Source organism: Rutidosis leptorrhynchoides, chromosome 9 (assembly GCF_046630445.1).
Source record: "Rutidosis leptorrhynchoides isolate AG116_Rl617_1_P2 chromosome 9, CSIRO_AGI_Rlap_v1, whole genome shotgun sequence".
NCBI lineage: Eukaryota > Viridiplantae > Streptophyta > Magnoliopsida > Asterales > Asteraceae > Rutidosis > Rutidosis leptorrhynchoides.
In genome coordinates this window covers 226,719,522-226,738,046 of record NC_092341.1, presented here as the reverse complement: position 1 = coordinate 226,738,046, position 18,525 = coordinate 226,719,522, and the positions used below count along the sequence as shown (strand labels likewise).

At 35.2% G+C, this 18,525-nt stretch overlaps 1 protein-coding gene across 2 annotated transcripts; it reads left to right on the top strand.

Annotated features, from left to right (window-relative positions):
• The first annotated feature begins 14,110 nt into the window (after positions 1 to 14,110).
• On the top strand, positions 14,111 to 16,976 carry LOC139867045 (uncharacterized). 2 transcript variants are annotated; one of them, XM_071855365.1, is made up of 8 exons: positions 14,111 to 14,433; positions 14,783 to 14,941; positions 15,033 to 15,148; positions 15,407 to 15,498; positions 15,593 to 15,614; positions 15,701 to 15,769; positions 15,960 to 16,024; positions 16,135 to 16,235. In XM_071855365.1, exons 1-7 carry the CDS (start codon positions 14,232 to 14,234, stop codon positions 16,020 to 16,022), a joined length of 723 nt encoding a protein of 240 aa, XP_071711466.1. In that variant the 5' UTR covers positions 14,111 to 14,231; the 3' UTR covers positions 16,023 to 16,024; positions 16,135 to 16,235. The 2 variants fall into 2 exon arrangements, with proteins under 2 accessions (XP_071711466.1, XP_071711464.1); XM_071855363.1 differs by lacking the exon at positions 15,960 to 16,024 and adding an exon at positions 16,572 to 16,976 and having other exon boundaries at positions 14,115 to 14,433; positions 16,135 to 16,251.
• Positions 16,977 to 18,525: the final 1,549 nt, after the last annotated feature.

The window sequence follows — 18,525 nt, the reverse complement described above, 5'->3', positions numbered from 1 at the left end:
TTCGTCGGGAAGTAAGACTTGGCCACTGGTTGATTCACGAACCTATAACAATATATACATATATATCAAAGTATGTTCAAAATATATTTACAACACTTTTAATATATTTTGATGTTTTAAGTTTATTAAGTCAGCTGTCCTCGTTAGTAACCTACAACTAGTTGTCCACAGTTAGATGTACAGAAATAAATCGATAAATATTATCTTGAATCAATCCACGACCCAGTGTATACGTATCTCAGTATTAATCACAACTCAAACTATATATATTTTGGAATCAACCTCAACCCTGTATAGCTAACTCCAACATTCACATATAGAGTGTCTATGGTTGTTCCGAAATATATATAGATGTGTCGACATGATAGGTCGAAACATTGTATACGTGTCTATGGTATCTCAAGATTACATAATATACAATACAAGTTGATTAAGTTATGGTTGGAATAGATTTGTTACTAATTTTCACGTAGCTAAAATGAGAAAAATTATCCAATCTTGTTTTACCCATAACTTCTTCATTTTAAATCCGTTTTGAGTGAATCAAATTGCTATGGTTTCATATTGAACTCTATTTTATGAATCTAAACAGAAAAGTATAGGTTTATAGTCGGAAAAATAAGTTACAAGTCGTTTTTGTAAAGGTAGTCATTTCAGTCGAAAGAACGACGTCTAGATGACCATTTTAGAAAACATACTTCCACTTTGAGTTTAATCATAATTTTTGGATATAGTTTCATGTTCATAATAAAAATCATTTTCTCAGAATAACAACTTTAAAATCAAAGTTTATCATAGTTTTTAATTAACTAACCCAAAACAGCCCGCGGTGTTACTACGACGGCGTAAATCCGGTTTTACGGTGTTTTTCGTGTTTCCAGGTTTTAAATCATTAAGTTAGCATATCATATAGATATAGAACATGTGTTTAGTTGATTTTAAAAGTCAAGTTAGAAGGATTAACTTTTGTTTGCTAACAAGTTTAGAATTAACTAAACTATGTTCTAGTGATTACAAGTTTAAACCTTCGAATAAGATAGCTTTATATGTATGAATCGAATGATGTTATGAACATCATTACTACCTTAAGTTCCTTGGATAAACCTACTGGAAAAGAGAAAAATGGATCTAGCTTCAACGGATCCTTGGATGGCTCGAAGTTCTTGAAGCAGAATCATGACACGAAAACAAGTTCAAGTAAGATCATCACTTGAAATAAGATTGTTATAGTTATAGAAATTGAACCAAAGTTTGAATATGATTATTACCTTGTATTAGAATGATAACCTACTGTAAGAAACAAAGATTTCTTGAGGTTGGATGATCACCTTACAAGATTGGAAGTGAGCTAGCAAACTTGAAAGTATTCTTGATTTTATGAAACTAGAACTTTTGGAATTTATGAAGAACACTTAGAACTTGAAGATAGAACTTGAGAGAGATCAATTAGATGAAGAAAATTGAAGAATGAAAGTGTTTGTAGGTATTTTTGGTCGTTGGTGTATGGATTAGATATAAAGGATATGTAATTTTGTTTTCATGTAAATAAGTCATGAATGATTACTCATATTTTTGTAATTTTATGAGATATTTCATGCTAGTTGCCAAATGATGGTTCCCACATGTGTTAGGTGACTCACATGGGCTGCTAAGAGCTGATCATTGGAGTGTATATACCAATAGTACATACATCTAAAAGCTGTGTATTGTACGAGTACGAATACGGGTGCATGCGAGTAGAATTGTTGATGAAACTGAACGAGGATGTAATTGTAAGCATTTTTGTTAAGTAGAAGTATTTTGATAAGTGTATTGAAGTCTTTCAAAAGTGTATAAATACATATTAAAACACTACATGTATATACATTTTAACTGAGTCGTTAAGTCATCGTTAGTTGTTACATGTAAGTGTTGTTTTGAAACCTTTAGGTTAACGATCTTGTTAAATGTTGTTAACCCAATGTTTATAATATCAAATGAGATTTTAAATTATTATATTATCATGATATTATCATGATGAATATCTCTTAATATGATATATATACATTAAATGTCTTTACAACGATAATCGTTACATATATGTCTCGTTTAAAAATCATTAAGTTAGTAGTCTTGTTTTTACATATGTAGTTCATTGTTAATATACTTAATGATATGTTTACTTATCATAGTATCATGTTAACTATATATATATCCATATATATGTCATCATATAGTTTTTACAAGTTTTAACGTTCGTGAATCACCGGTCAACTTGGGTGGTCAATTGTCTATATGAAACATATTTCAATTAATCAAATCTTAACAAGTTTGATTGCTTAACATGTTGGAAACATTTAATCATGTAAATATCAATCTCAATTAATATATATAAACATGGAAAAGTTCGGGTCACTACAGTACCTACCCGTTAAATAAATTTCGTCCCGAAATTTTAAGCTGTTGAAGGTGTTGACGAATCTTCTGGAAATAGATGCGGGTATTTCTTCTTCATCTGATCTTCACGCTCCCAGGTGAACTCGGGTCCTCTACGAGCATTCCATCGAACCTTAACAATTGGTATCTTGTTTTGCTTAAGTCTTTTAACCTCACGATCCATTATTTCGACGGGTTCTTCGATGAATTGAAGTTTTTCGTTGATTTGGATTTCATCTAACGGAATAGTGAGATCTTCTTTAGCAAAACATTTCTTTAAATTCGAGACGTGGAAAGTGTTATGTACAGCCGCGAGTTGTTGAGGTAACTCTAGTCGGTAAGCTACTGGTCCGATACGATCAATAATCTTGAATGGTCCAATATACCTTGGATTTAATTTCCCTCGTTTACCAAATCGAACAACGCCTTTCCAAGGTGCAACTTTAAGCATGACCATCTCTCCAATTTCAAATTCTATATCTTTTCTTTTAATGTCAGCGTAGCTCTTTTGTCGACTTTGGGCGGTTTTCAACCGTTGTTGAATTTGGATGATCTTCTCGGTAGTTTCTTGTATAATCTCCGGACCCGTAATCTGTCTATCCCCCACTTCACTCCAACAAATCGGAGACCTGCACTTTCTACCATAAAGTGCTTCAAACGGCGCCATCTCAATGCTTGAATGGTAGCTGTTGTTGTAGGAAAATTCTGCTAACGGTAGATGTCGATCCCAACTGTTTCCGAAATCAATAACACATGCTCGTAGCATGTCTTCAAGCGTTTGTATCGTCCTTTCACTCTGCCCATCGGTTTGTGGATGATAGGCAGTACTCATGTCTAGACGAGTTCCTAATGCTTGCTGTAATGTCTGCCAGAATCTTGAAATAAATCTGCCATCCCTATCAGAGATAATAGAGATTGGTATTCCATGTATGGAGACGACTTCCTTCAAATACAGTCGTGCTAACTTCTCCATCTTGTCATCTTCTCTTATTGGCAGGAAGTGTGCTGATTTGGTGAGACGATCAACTATTACCCAAATAGCATCAAAACCACTTGCAGTCCTTGGCAATTTAGTGATGAAATCCATGGTAATGTTTTCCCATTTCCATTCCGGGATTTCGGGTTGTTGAAGTAGACCTGATGGTTTCTGATGCTCAGCTTTGACCTTAGAACACGTCAAACATTCTCCTACGTATTTAGCAACATCGGCTTTCATACCCGGCCACCAAAAATGTTTCTTGAGATCCTTGTACATCTTCCCCGTTCCAGGATGTATTGAGTATCTGGTTTTATGAGTTTCTCTAAGTACCATTTCTCTCATATCTCCAAATTTTGGTACCCAAATCCTTTCAGCCCTATACCGGGTTCCGTCTTCCCGAATATTAAGATGCTTCTCCGATCCTTTGGGTATTTCATCCTTTAAATTTCCCTCTTTTAAAACTCCTTGTTGCGCCTCCTTTATTTGAGTAGTAATGTTATTATGAATCATTATATTCATAGATTTTACTCGAATGGGTTCTCTGTCCTTCCTGCTCAAGGCATCGGCTACCACATTTGCCTTCCCTGGGTGGTAACGAATCTCAAAGTCGTAATCATTCAATAATTCAATCCACCTACGCTGCCTCATATTCAGTTGTTTCTGATTAAATATGTGTTGAAGACTTTTGTGGTCGGTATATATAATACTTTTGACCCCATATAAGTAGTGCCTCCAAGTCTTTAATGCAAAAACAACCGCGCCTAATTCCAAATCATGCGTCGTATAATTTTGTTCGTGAATCTTCAATTGTCTAGACGCATAAGCAATCACCTTCGTTCGTTGCATTAATACACAACCGAGACCTTGCTTTGATGCATCACAATAAATCACAAAATCATCATTCCCTTCAGGCAATGACAATATAGGTGCCGTAGTTAGCTTTTTCTTCAATAACTGAAACGCTTTCTCTTGTTCATCATTCCATTCAAATTTCTTCCCTTTATGCGTTAATGCAGTCAAGGGTTTTGCTATTCTGGAAAAGTCTTGGATGAACCTTCTGTAGTAACCAGCTAGTCCTAAAAACTGGCGTATGTGTTTCGGAGTTTTCGGGGTTTCCCACTTTTCAACAGTTTCTATCTTTGCCGGATCCACCTTAATACCTTCTTTGTTCACTATGTGACCGAGGAATTGAACTTCTTCCAACCAAAATGCACACTTTGAAAACTTAGCGTACAATTCTTCCTTCCTCAATACTTCTAACACCTTTCTCAAATGTTCACCGTGTTCTTGGTCATTCTTTGAGTAAATAAGTATGTCATCAATGAAAACAATGACAAACTTGTCAAGGTATGGTCCACACACTCGGTTCATAAGGTCCATGAACACAGCTGGTGCATTAGTTAAACCAAACGGCATGACCATAAACTCGTAATGACCGTAACGTGTTCTGAAAGCAGTCTTTGGAATATCATCTTCTTTCACCCGCATTTGATGATACCCAGAACGTAAGTCAATCTTTGAATAAACAGACGAGCCTTGTAGTTGATCAAATAAGTCATCGATTCTCGGTAGTGGGTAGCGGTTCTTGATGGTAAGTTTGTTCAACTCTCGGTAGTCGATACACAACCTGAATGTACCATCTTTCTTCTTGACAAACAAAACAGGAGCTCCCCACGGTGATGTGCTTGGTCGAATGAAACCACGCTCTAAAAGTTCTTGTAATTGGCTTTGTAGTTCTTTCATCTCGCTGGGTGCGAGTCTGTAAGGAGCACGAGCTATTGGTGCAGCTCCTGGTACAAGATCTATTTGAAATTCAACAGATCGATGTGGGGGTAATCCCGGTAATTCTTTCGGAAATACATCAGGAAATTCTTTTGCGACGGGAACATCATTGATGCTCTTTTCTTCAGTTTGTACTTTCTCGACGTGTGCTAGAACAGCATAGCAACCTTTTCTTATTAGTTTTTGTGCCTTCAAATTACTAATAAGATGTAGCTTCGTGTTGCCCTTTTCTCCGTACACCATTAAGGGTTTTCCTTTTTCTCGTATAATGCGAATTGCATTTTTGTAACAAACGATCTCCGCTTTCACTTCTTTCAACCAGTCCATACCGATTATCACATCAAAACTCCCTAACTCTACTGGTATCAAATCAATCTTAAATGTTTCGCTAACCAGTTTAATTTCTCGATTCCGACATATATTATCTGCTGAAATTAATTTACCATTTGCTAATTCGAGTAAAAATTTACTATCCAAAGGCGTCAATGGACAACTTAATTTAGCACAAAAATCTCTACTCATATAGCTTCTATCCGCACCCGAATCAAATAAAACGTAAGCAGATTTATTGTCAATAAGAAACGTACCCGTAACAAGCTCCGGGTCTTCCTGTGCCTCTGCCGCATTAATATTGAAAACTCTTCCACGGCCTTGTCCATTCATGTTCTCCTGGTTCGGGCAATTTCTAATAATGTAGCCCGGTTTTCCACATTTATAACAAACTACATTGGCATAACTTGCTCCGACACTACTTGCTCCGCCATTACTCGTTCTGACACCATTTGTTCCTTTCGTTCTATTAACCCCTGGTCCGTAGACCTCACACTTCGCCGCGCTATGACCATTTCTTTTACACTTGTTGCAAAATTTGGTGCAGAACCCCGAGTGATTCTTTTCACACCTTTGGCATAGCTGCTTCTGATTGTTGTTGTTGTTGCGGTTATTATTGTTGTTGGGATGATTGTTGTAGTTGCTGTTGTTGTTGTTGTTGTTGTTGGGCCGTTTGTTGTAGTTGCGATTGATGTTGCGATTGTTGGGATAATTGTTGCGATTATTGTTGTAATTGTTGTTGTTGTTGTATTGGTGATTCTTATCACCGTTTTCCTCCCACTTTCTTTTGACTTGCTTCACATTGGCCTCTTCAGCAGTCTGTTCTTTAATTCTTTCTTCAATTTGGTTCACGAGTTTGTGAGCCATTCTACATGCCTGTTGTATGGAGGCGGGCTCGTGTGAACTTATATCTTCTTGGATTCTTTCCGGTAATCCTTTCACAAACGCGTCGATCTTCTCTTCCTCATCTTCGAATGCTCCCGGACACAATAGGCACAATTCTGTGAATCGTCTTTCGTACGTGGTAATATCAAATCCTTGGGTTCGTAACCCTCTAAGTTCTGTCTTGAGCTTATTGACCTCGGTTCTGGGACGGTACTTCTCGTTCATCAAGTGCTTGAATGCTGACCACGGTAGTGCGTACGCATCGTCTTGTCCCACTTGCTCTAGATAGGTATTCCACCATGTTAACGCAGAACCTGTGAAGGTATGCGTAGCGTACTTTACTTTGTCCTCTTCAGTACACTTACTTATGGCAAACACCGATTCGACCTTCTCGGTCCACCGTTTCAATCCGATCGGTCCTTCGGTTCCATCAAATTCCAAAGGTTTGCAGGCAGTGAATTCTTTGTAGGTGCATCCTACACGATTTCCTGTACTGCTAGATCCAAGGTTATTGTTGGTATGTAGCACAGCCTGTACTGCGGCTATGTTTGAAGCTAGAAAAGTACGGAATTCCTCTTCATTCATATTCACGGTGTGTCGAGTAGTCGGTGCCATTTCCTTCAAAATAGTTAAATGGAACAAGTTAATCATACAGAATATTAAGAGTAGTTAATAGTATTTCGTAGCATAATATGAACTCATTTATAAAAGCTTTTTCTTCATATTAGCATTTTATAAGTTTAAATTCGGGTAGTACCTACCCGTTAAGTTCATACTTAGTAGCTAATATACAATTCAACTACTACAATTCTATATGAAAAACTGATTATAATAATATTTCGCGTTCAAACTTTTATACAATATTTTACAAACTTACAATACCGCTTATTTTACATAAAGCATGAAATATAGCACACAATAACTTTGATACAAGATAGTTGTGAAGATAATTCTAGCTAGTACACAAGTCGTTCAGCAAAGGCAATAAAGACACGTAATTCATACGTCCAGAAACAAGTCATGCATTCTGGTTTTACTAGGACTACTTCCCATCCTTGGTCTTGTGCAACATAACCATTATGGTCGTTGATAAGACAGCGTGTTGTAACGTCGTCAAAGGGACGAGGGTTACGTAATGTCCAACAGTCCCGTAATAATCTAAAAACCTCATTTCTTACCCCAATTACCGACTCCGTCACTTGTGGAAACGTTTTGTTTAATAGTTGTAGCCCAATTTTCTTGTTCTCACTTTGGTGAGAAGCGAACATTACTAATCCGTAAGCATAACATGCTTCTTTATGTTGCATGTTAGCCGCTTTTTCTAAATCACGAAGTCCAATATTCGGATATATTGAGTCAAAATAATTTCTTAACCCGTTGCGTAAAATAGCATTTGGGTTCCCCGCAATATATGCGTCAAAGTAAACACATCGTAACTTATGGGTTTCCCAATGTGATATCCCCCATCTTTTAAACGAAAGTCTCTTATAAACCAAGACATTCTTGGAACGTTCTTCGAATGTCTTACAAACTGATCTCGCCTTAAATAGTTGTGCCGAGGAATTCTGGCCGACTCTAGACAAGATTTCATCAATCATGTCTCCGGGTAGGTCTCTTAAAATATTGGGTTGTCTATCCATTTTGTGTTTTTAAACTGTAAAATAGACAAGAGTTAGATTCATAAAAAAATACTTATTAATACAAGCAATTTTTACATATATCATAAAGCATAAGAACACTATATTACATATATTACACCACACGAATACAACTATCTTATTCCGACTCGCTCGTTTCTTCTTCTTCGGTTTTTGGTTCGTTTTGCCAAGTTTCTAGGGATATATGATGTTCCCCTAATACGAGCCGTCGTTGTCCACATTGGTTTAGAAAAACCTGGTGGTTTAGAGGTTCCCGGGTCATTGTTACAACTTAAGGACTTCGGGCGTTGACGATACATATAAAGTTCATCGGGGTTGGAATTAGATTTCTCTATTTTTATGCCCTTTCCCTTATTATTTTCTTTTGCCTTTTTAAATTCAGTTGGGGTAATTTCTATAACATCATCGGAATTCTCGTCGGAATCCGATTCATCGGAGAATTGGTAATCCTCCCAATATTTTGCTTCCTTGGCGGAAACACCATTGACCATAATTAACCTTGGTCGGTTGGTTGAGGATTTTTTTTTACTTAACCGTTTTATTATTTCCCCCACCGGTTCCGATTCTTCTTCCGGTTCCGATTCTTCTTCCGGTTCCGATTCTTCTTCCGGTTCCGACTCTTCTTCCGGTTCCTCTTCGGGAACTTATGAATCAGTCCACGAATCATTCCAATTTACATTTGACTCTTCATTATTATTAGGTGAGTCAATGGGACTTGTTCTAGAGGTAGACATCTATCACATAATATCAAACGCGTTAAGAGATTAATATATCACATAATATTCACATGTTAAAAATATATAGTTTCCAACAAAATTTGTTAAGCAATCATTTTTCAAGTAAACACGGTCGAAGTCCAGACTCACTAATGCATCCTAACAAACTCGATAAGACACACTAATGAAAAATTCTGGTTCTCTAAGACCAACGCTCGGATACCAACTGAAATGTCCCGTTCTTATTGATTAAAAACGTTCCATATTAATTGATTTCGTTGCGAGGTTTTGACCTCTATATGAGACATTTTTCAAAGACTGCATTCATTTTAAAACAAACCATAACCTTTATTTCATCAATAAAGGTTTAAAAAGCTTTACGTAGATTATCAAATAATGATAATCTAAAATATCCTGTTTACACACGACCATTACATAATGGTTTACAATACAAATATGTTACAACAAAATAAGTTTCTTGAATGCAGTTTTTACACAATATCATACAAGCATGGACTCCAAATCTCGTCCTTATTTAAGTATGCGACAGCGGAAGCTCTTAATAATCACCTGAGAATAAACATGCTTAAAACGTCAACAAAAATGTTGGTGAGTTATAGGTTTAACCTATATATATCAAATCGTAACAATAGACCACAAGATTTCATATTTCAATACACATCCCATACATAGAGATAAAAATCATTCATATGGTGAACACCTGGTAACCGACATTAACAAGATGCATATATAAGAATATCCCCATCATTCCGGGACACCCTTCGGATATGATATAAATTTCGAAGTACTAAAGCATCCGGTACTTTGGATGGGGTTTGTTAGGCCCAATAGATCTATCTTTAGGATTCGCGTCAATTAGGGTGTCTGTTCCCTAATTCTTAGATTACCAGACTTAATAAAAAGGGGCATATTCGATTTCGATAATTCAACCATAGAATGTAGTTTCACGTACTTGTGTCTATTTTGTAAATCATTTATAAAACCTGCATGTATTCTCATCCCAAAAATATTAGATTTTAAAAGTGGGACTATAACTCACTTTCACAGATTTTTACTTCGTCGGGAAGTAAGACTTGGCCACTGGTTGATTCACGAACCTATAACAATATATACATATATATCAAAGTATGTTCAAAATATATTTACAGCACTTTTAATATATTTTGATGTTTTAAGTTTATTAAGTCAGCTGTCCTCGTTAGTAACCTACAACTAGTTGTCCACAGTTAGATGTACAGAAATAAATCGATAAATATTATCTTGAATCAATCCACGACCCAGTGTATACGTATCTCAGTATTAATCACAACTCAAACTATATATATTTTGGAATCAACCTCAACCCTGTATAGCTAACTCCAACATTCACATATAGAGTGTCTATGGTTGTTCCGAAATATATATAGATGTGTCGACATGATAGGTCGAAACATTGTATACGTGTCTATGGTATCTCAAGATTACATAATATACAATACAAGTTGATTAAGTTATGGTTGGAATAGATTTGTTACTAATTTTCACGTAGCTAAAATGAGAAAAATTATCCAATCTTGTTTTACCCATAACTTCTTCATTTTAAATCCGTTTTGAGTGAATCAAATTGCTATGGTTTCATATTGAACTCTATTTTATGAATCTAAACAGAAAAGTATAGGTTTATAGTCGGAAAAATAAGTTACAAGTCGTTTTTGTAAAGGTAGTCATTTCAGTCGAAAGAACGACGTCTAGATGACCATTTTAGAAAACATACTTCCACTTTGAGTTTAATCATAATTTTTGGATATAGTTTCATGTTCATAATAAAAATCATTTTCTCAGAATAACAACTTTAAAATCAAAGTTTATCATAGTTTTTAATTAACTAACCCAAAACAGCCCGCGGTGTTACTACGACGGCGTAAATCCGGTTTTACGGTGTTTTTCGTGTTTCCAGGTTTTAAATCATTAAGTTAGCATATCATATAGATATAGAACATGTGTTTAGTTGATTTTAAAAGTCAAGTTAGAAGGATTAACTTTTGTTTGCGAACAAGTTTAGAATTAACTAAACTATGTTCTAGTGATTACAAGTTTAAACCTTCGAATAAGATAGCTTTATATGTATGAATCGAATGATGTTATGAACATAATTACTACCTTAAGTTCCTTGGATAAACCTACTGGAAAATAGAAAAATGGATCTAGCTTCAACGGATCCTTGGATGGCTCGAAGTTCTTGAAGCAGAATCATGACACGAAAACAAGTTCAAGTAAGATCATCACTTGAAATAAGATTATTATAGTTATAGAAATTGAACCAAAGTTTGAATATGATTATTACCTTGTATTAGAATGATAACCTACTGTAAGAAACAAAGATTTCTTGAGGTTGGATGATCACCTTACAAGATTGGAAGTGAGCTAGCAAACTTGAAAGTATTCTTGATTTTATGAAACTAGAACTTTTGGAATTTATGAAGAACACTTAGAACTTGAAGATAGAACTTGAGAGAGATCAATTAGATGAAGAAAATTGAAGAATGAAAGTGTTTGTAGGTGTTTTTGGTCATTGGTGTATGGATTAGATATAAAGGATATGTAATTTTGTTTTCATGTAAATAAGTCATGAATGATTACTCATATTTTTGTAATTTTATGAGATATTTCATGCTAGTTGCCAAATGATGGTTCCCACATGTGTTAGGTGACTCACATGGGCTGCTAAGAGCTGATCATTGGAGTGTATATACCAATAGTACATACATCTAAAAGCTGTGTATTGTACGAGTACGAATACGGGTGCATACGAGTAGAATTGTTGATGAAACTGAACGAGGATGTAATTGTAAGCATTTTTGTTAAGTAGAAGTATTTTGATAAGTGTATTGAAGTCTTTCAAAAGTGTATAAATACATATTAAAACACTACATGTATATACATTTTAACTGAGTCGTTAAGTCATCGTTAGTTGTTACATGTAAGTGTTGTTTTGAAACCTTTAGGTTAACGATCTTGTTAAATGTTGTTAACCCAATGTTTATAATATCAAATGAGATTTTAAATTATTATATTATCATGATATTATCATGATGAATATCTCTTAATATGATATATATACATTAAATGTCTTTACAACGATAATCGTTACATATATGTCTCGTTTAAAAATCATTAAGTTAGTAGTCTTGTTTTTACATATGTAGTTCATTGTTAATATACTTAATGATATGTTTACTTATCATAGTATCATGTTAACTATATATATATCCATATATATGTCATCATATAGTTTTTACAAGTTTTAACGTTCGTGAATCACCGGTCAACTTGGGTGGTCAATTGTCTATATGAAACATATTTCAATTAATCAAATCTTAACAAGTTTGATTGCTTAACATGTTGGAAACATTTAATCATGTAAATATCAATCTCAATTAATATATATAAACATGGAAAAGTTCGGGTCACTACACTTGTTGCCCCATTAACTAAGAGGTGGGTCGGCGCAACAGCTACATGGACCCCTTCGATCCTACCAACTATACCTGACAATCTAACATAAAACCGCTCTATAACAATTCAAGACAACAAGAAAGAAAGAAAATTATAGCGATCGATTTGGGAGCGTCACGGGGGAGGAAGATCAAAAGGTAATTTACAAGACCGGGGAGTTATGCTTATTTATCAAGGTTGTAAAAGACGTGAGTCGGGGACGCATCGACCATGCTCAAACAACGACGCGTCGGACGCAACGGGAACGCACCGGGCGTTGACTAACGTTGGCTTTTTAAAATATTTTTATTAAATATATATTTATACATAATATTATATATATAATATTATATAGATCGAATCTTAAATATAAACTATATTTACCATAAACATGATCCATTAACAATATTACAAAAAAAATAAAAAAATGACCGACTTTGACCGCCTTTGAATGACTTTGACCGACTTTAACCGACTTTTTCCGAATTTGACCGACGTTTTCCAACTTTGACCGACTTTTTACCTTTGACCGACTTTTTAGAAACGATGCATCGGCCATGCTTAAAAAACGACGCGTCTACCGACGTGTCGGTCAAGTCGGCCGACTTTTGCAACACTGTTATTTATACTTTCGAGCATTCCTAAAAGCCGTGAAACTCTTCGTGTTTAAGCACGGTCGTCTCGTTAATTTCAATGGTCACGTTCGAGACATAAAGATGGACATTTATAAACGTTAAACTTTTAAATACATATATAAGAATAATACTTTTAAAAAGCTATCAATAAAAATAATCACAAAACGACCTTAGCAAAGTGTTTTTCCTGAAATATTTGGCGTCCTACTATACTTCTGGTGTGGTTAGATTGTTTAACAAACGGATTTCCATCGATTGATTTACTATAAATGAATGGATTATTCTACAGGTTTTTAAAAATTTGAACATCTTTAAAATTTTATGTTATGTTTGATTGCACATTTTCTTATACAGAAGACACCTCTGTATTTATGTTTAACATATAGACTATATTTGGCGTAGATCTTTTAGAAATATTTAGTAGCTTTTAACTTTTATGAAAAAACATCTATATAAAAAAATTGTGTTTGGTTTAATGAACTTAAAACTTTTAGAGAGATGGAAAAAACTAAAAGCTATCAGAACTACCGTTTAGCTTTTTGCTTATAGCTTTTGTCATTTTACTATTTATTTAACAAATTAAGCTATTTTACTAAACACCAAAATATATCTAAAAAGATTATAGCTATCAGTTATCAGCTAACAGTTGACAGCTATCAGCTAAAAGCTAATAACTACCAACTATTAGCTAAAATTGTGTTACTAGAGGGTGCGAATAATGCTAATAAAAGCTAATCTTTTGAACCACACAGGCTTGCCTGAATGGCCACTGAGTTGCCCAATGAAGCACACCACCCGGGTTCAATTCTTGACTATGCCAAATTGTTCAAAAAGAGAGTGTGACTAGAGGGTGCGCATAATGCGCAATTCACCCGGTACCAGGTCTCGCGCTCGGGGGCTTGATTACCCGAGGTTTTACCTTGTATGAGGAAGTCAATGTACTCGTTCATAGGAGGGTTTACTCGTTTACCAAAAGAAAAAACTACTAGCTAAAAAAATATCAGCCACAAACTAAAAGCTACGGAGTATCATTTAATTTTGCCAAACATACCCATAACCGATACCTTAGAACCCCTTTCTCCCGGACCTAGAACAAAAAAGTTTACCCATTTAACAGACTTAAATTGACAAAAGCATTTGTCCGATTAATAATGTAGTTCGTATAAACTGAGGATGAAATTGCAAAATTTAAAAAATACGAGGGGTAAAGTGATAATCCGGCAAAGTATCAAATTGAATTGCATTCCGATGGGGTTTTAGTAGAACCCTAGGCAGCTGCGCATACCAACGATACCGGTGAAATCAAAGTAAAGTAAAACCTCAAAACCAATTAATAATGGCGATTTCAATCAGACGAGCAATTATATCCTTTCGTAAATGTAATCCTTTACTTCAAATTCCTCGCCGGAGTTCTAACTTCACCGCCGCTACATATTTTCTGAAAACCGCCGTTAATCCGCGCTCTGATCTTCCAAATTCTCCGGCTATCGGATTCCTTTATGAATCGCGCAGACACTTCGCTAAATCGAGAAAAAAATGTAATCACCTCTTTATTTCGTTTATCGTATACTTCATTTTTAATAATAGAATTAGAGTACTGACACATTTGATCAGATTCTAGAGTTGTATACATTGATTGTTTCTACACGAATTTAAATTTTAGTTTAAGTTTTTACACTTTGTAAATGATTTGTTCGTGTAATGAATTGTAATAGAATTGGATGATTATTAATTATGTAATACACTATGCCAATGAAGTTTGTTATTTGTGACTATAAGTCATGTTTATTCGTGCAATCAAACTTACATGTTGTTGGAATGCTTTTTTGTGCTGTCTTTTGCATTAAATTCTACAGAATATATATATTTACTTAATAACACTTTCAGGGGATGAGGATGACGATGGAGAACTTGCTAATGCTGAGACTATTGAAGTTGTGAATATAGGGCCAATTATCAAGGCAACTGCTATTTCTGAGATGGAGGCAGGGATTGAAGCAGTATCAGTTGAGCTCGCTAAGTTACGCACCGGGAGAGCGTCACCAGGTTCGTATATCGTTCATTCAGTTGCTTTTTAAGTTCCTTGAAAGCTTTTTCTTTGTTAATTTTGTATCTTTTGTGATATTGTTTTATGTAGGAATGCTTGATCATATTATTGTGGAAAGCGGGGGTGTGAAGATGCCGTTGAGTCGGATGGCTGTTGTTTCAGTTTTAGATCCCAAAACCCTGTCAGTAACTCCATATAATCCAAGTGTAATGCTCTCTATACCTTCTTTTGTAACTTGAAGTCATTTGCTTATATGCCTTTATATTAGTTCTCTTGATCGTATGGTGTATAGTTATCTAATTCTCTTACGTTAAAAGTTTTATGATGTTGGTGACTATATATGCATTGTAAGCAATATGATGGGTGTACTTAGCTAATGTTTAGGCATTTTTGCATTGACTATATATCATCATTTAGATTAGTGAATGCAGTTTTTGATTTGATATTGTTTTTGAATTGTCTAGGCCTTGAAAGAACTTGAGAAAGCCATTGTTTCATCACCATTGGGTTTGAATCCTAAGCCCGATGGAGATCGGTTGATTACGGCTATTCCTCCGTAAGAATTTATTTTAAACCTGAAATTTAATTTACTGGCCTGGTTAAGTTTTATCTTGGCTGCTAATTTTTTTTTTTCTTTTCTTTGCAATCAGCATGACCAAAGAGAATATGCAGGTGATTTTATCTTTTATATTGAAAGCTATTTTTAGTACAATCTTTAGCACTTTAGAATATCATGAAAGTTTACGTTCTATACTTAGGCCGTCTGCAAACTGGTAGCAAAGTCTGCAGAAGATCTTAAGCAAAGAATCCGAAGAGCTCGACAAAAGGTATTGTCATCTATTTTTTTTTCCTTGGTTGTGTTATTTTACAATTTTCACCTTTTTTACTATATGTTGAACATGATACAGTATGATTCGAATCTTTCATGGCTATGAAGGATTCTTGTATGTTCATAACAGACTGTCTACCTAATTTCAACATTTGTTATTCTATAATGAGTTATTGAATAAAATGCAGCGTGTTAAATACATCCATCCTGAGTCAATTTTCAGAAAGAGGAAAGAAAAAGCAATGTATTAAATGTCTGACTCATATCTTCAACTTTTCAAAGAATAATTGATTGTTAGAATTTGATTATATGGCTTTTAAAGATTGTTATAGGGATAAATTAGTGATCATAATTCTCGTACAGGCTTTGGACTCGATAAAGAAATCTCTGCCCAAAAAGGAAGGGAAGGATAAAGGGAAGGGCAAAGCTAAACCGGTTGCAGGTTTTTCAGCTGATGAAGCTAAAAGATTGGAAAAGGAGGTGATACCCTATAAAAACATACATTTTTGTTGTTGCAGTATTTGGAATTACTCGGCGAGTACTCGGTCAAACTCGGGATTTTTCGAAAATCAGTCAAAACTCGGGAATTAGATGGGAAATTGGTTAATATCGGTCAAAGTCAAACTTGGTCAACATTCTAGTACTTCTCGAGTTCTCCCCGAGTTTTCGAGTACTCCCTAAAAAGTCCCGAACGAATACTCCCCGATTAGCGATTTTCGCAACCTTGACATTTGCAATCTCTTACATATTTTGACATTCTTTGATACGTATCTAATTATCCTTGTTGTGCCTTTTTGCAGATTGAAGAGATGACAAAGAAGTATACCAAATCAGCTGAAGATTTATGCAAAGCCAAGGAAAAGGAAATCACTTCAAGCTGAGGACAATGATTCATTATGCTTCATGGATGGGTACTTTGTCTTTGTTTTGTTCGATTTAATCTACAATGTTTTTGTCATTAGTTGTAGAGAAGTTTAAGGAGCTTCACGAAATCCGTTGACTGAAGTTTGACGGACAATAGTTTCTGGAGATAAAATTCAGGAATATATATTGATTTATAAAATCTTATATTAGGTTATTTGATTTGATGTGTTAAAGGGGCTTTGAGAGCCTTAAATAATGTGTATATGTTGTTATCTGCCGACTAAGGGTCGAGCCTTAAAGACCAGAAGAGTTGGGTATGCTCCGTTTTCAATTTCTGTTGATTTGGAATTTGGATTCAGTTCCGAACGACTCTACTTGAGTTTAAACTATGCTCGTTGTGTACTTTGGGTAGGGCTGTAAATCAGCCGAGCTACTTGAGCTCGACTCGTTAAAAGCTCGATTAGAACTGAGCCTAAACGAACCGAGTCCGAGCTTGAACTTTATTTCAAGCTCGTTTAGTGAACTAGCTCGAGATCGAGCTTCATATCTCAAACTCGAAGAATCTCGCGAGTCTAAATGAACTTTTCATTTATATGCATCAAAATATTCAATATTTTAATAATATATAATATAATTATAATATAATATAATATAATATAGAATTATAAATTATAATAATTACTATTATTATGTATTATATCAATAATAGTTGGAAGAGTAACGCTAAACCTTTATGTGGATAAAAATTACACAAACAAAAAATATGAAATATAATAAATTTGAATTATACAAAGAAAAATAAGATTATATGATTAACGAGCTTGAGCTTGTTATATATCACACGAGCCGAGCTCGATCTCAATGAAATTTATACGAGCCGAGCTCGAGCCTGACAGTGTTCGGGCTCTTGCTCGGCTCGTTTACAGCCCTAACTTTGGGGATAATTACTATAACATGTGTTCATTTTGGCGTGAATCTGATTATTTTAAGGGTCTAATAAAGCTAGCAACTGCTTATGTGATGGCAATTTCAAATTGATAACGCACTTTGTGTTGACATCAACGAGTTTATTTTTTTTAACCTCGATTCCATCATGGGAAAGGGTCACTATGATTACTGTGACTGTTTTGCTTCTGGATATTATGCTAAGATTGGCATACGTAGAATGTGGTTGTTTCGAGGGATTATTGTTGAAGTAGAAAACGATAACAGTTGCTTGCGGTGGGAAAAAAGAAGCATACAAGGAGGTTACCAGGACATAAGAAAACTAGATGGGGTTTAATTCGCTAGATAATAAAACATAACATAGGAGAGGATACCAATGAGCTAATAGTTCAGTGGTACTCATTGACTTACAAACTAGGGTCTTTACTCTTTACAACTCCTGACCATTGACTTACAATCTAGGGTCTTTACAACCCCGACAAAGTGGGATGATCCTCTCCCGTCTCACCTGGTTATTCGGTGGAGATATTTAACATGTATCCGAATCTTAGTTAGTTTGGTGGGTTTGCAAAGAAAACCAACGGTTAAGTATACACTTTTTGCCAACATAGGAGGGGATCATTTTGTAGGTGATAAAACTAAAGAAATGGCCACATTTCCTCCCCTTTTTTTTTTTTAACAGCGATTGGGATCATCCGAGGGGGACTAAACCACCTGTTGCGATCATCTCCCGTTTCGACTATGTCGATGCAGCGATAATAACCCCGCCCCCATCGCTGCCCGGGAGGAAACCTTAAAACCGATCAAAGAGCACGGGCCAAGTAGAATTCTCGAAGTCGTGTGAAGCCAAGTTAATGGGTGAGTGTATTCGCACAAAAATTATATACGAGTTTGTGTGAACGAATAGTGTATTTTGACAGTTTCTAATGTAAAAAATTATTTTCT

Coding starts and splice junctions, on each gene's coding strand:
- LOC139867045 (XM_071855363.1), top strand. CDS start 14,232: ATGGCGATTTCAATCAGACGAGCAATTATATCCTTTCGTAAATGTAAT. Junction 14,942..15,032: donor CACCGGGAGAGCGTCACCAG/GTTCGTATATCG, acceptor TGTTTTATGTAG/GAATGCTTGATCATATTATT. Junction 15,770..16,134: donor TCCGAAGAGCTCGACAAAAG/GTATTGTCATCT, acceptor ATTCTCGTACAG/GCTTTGGACTCGATAAAGAA.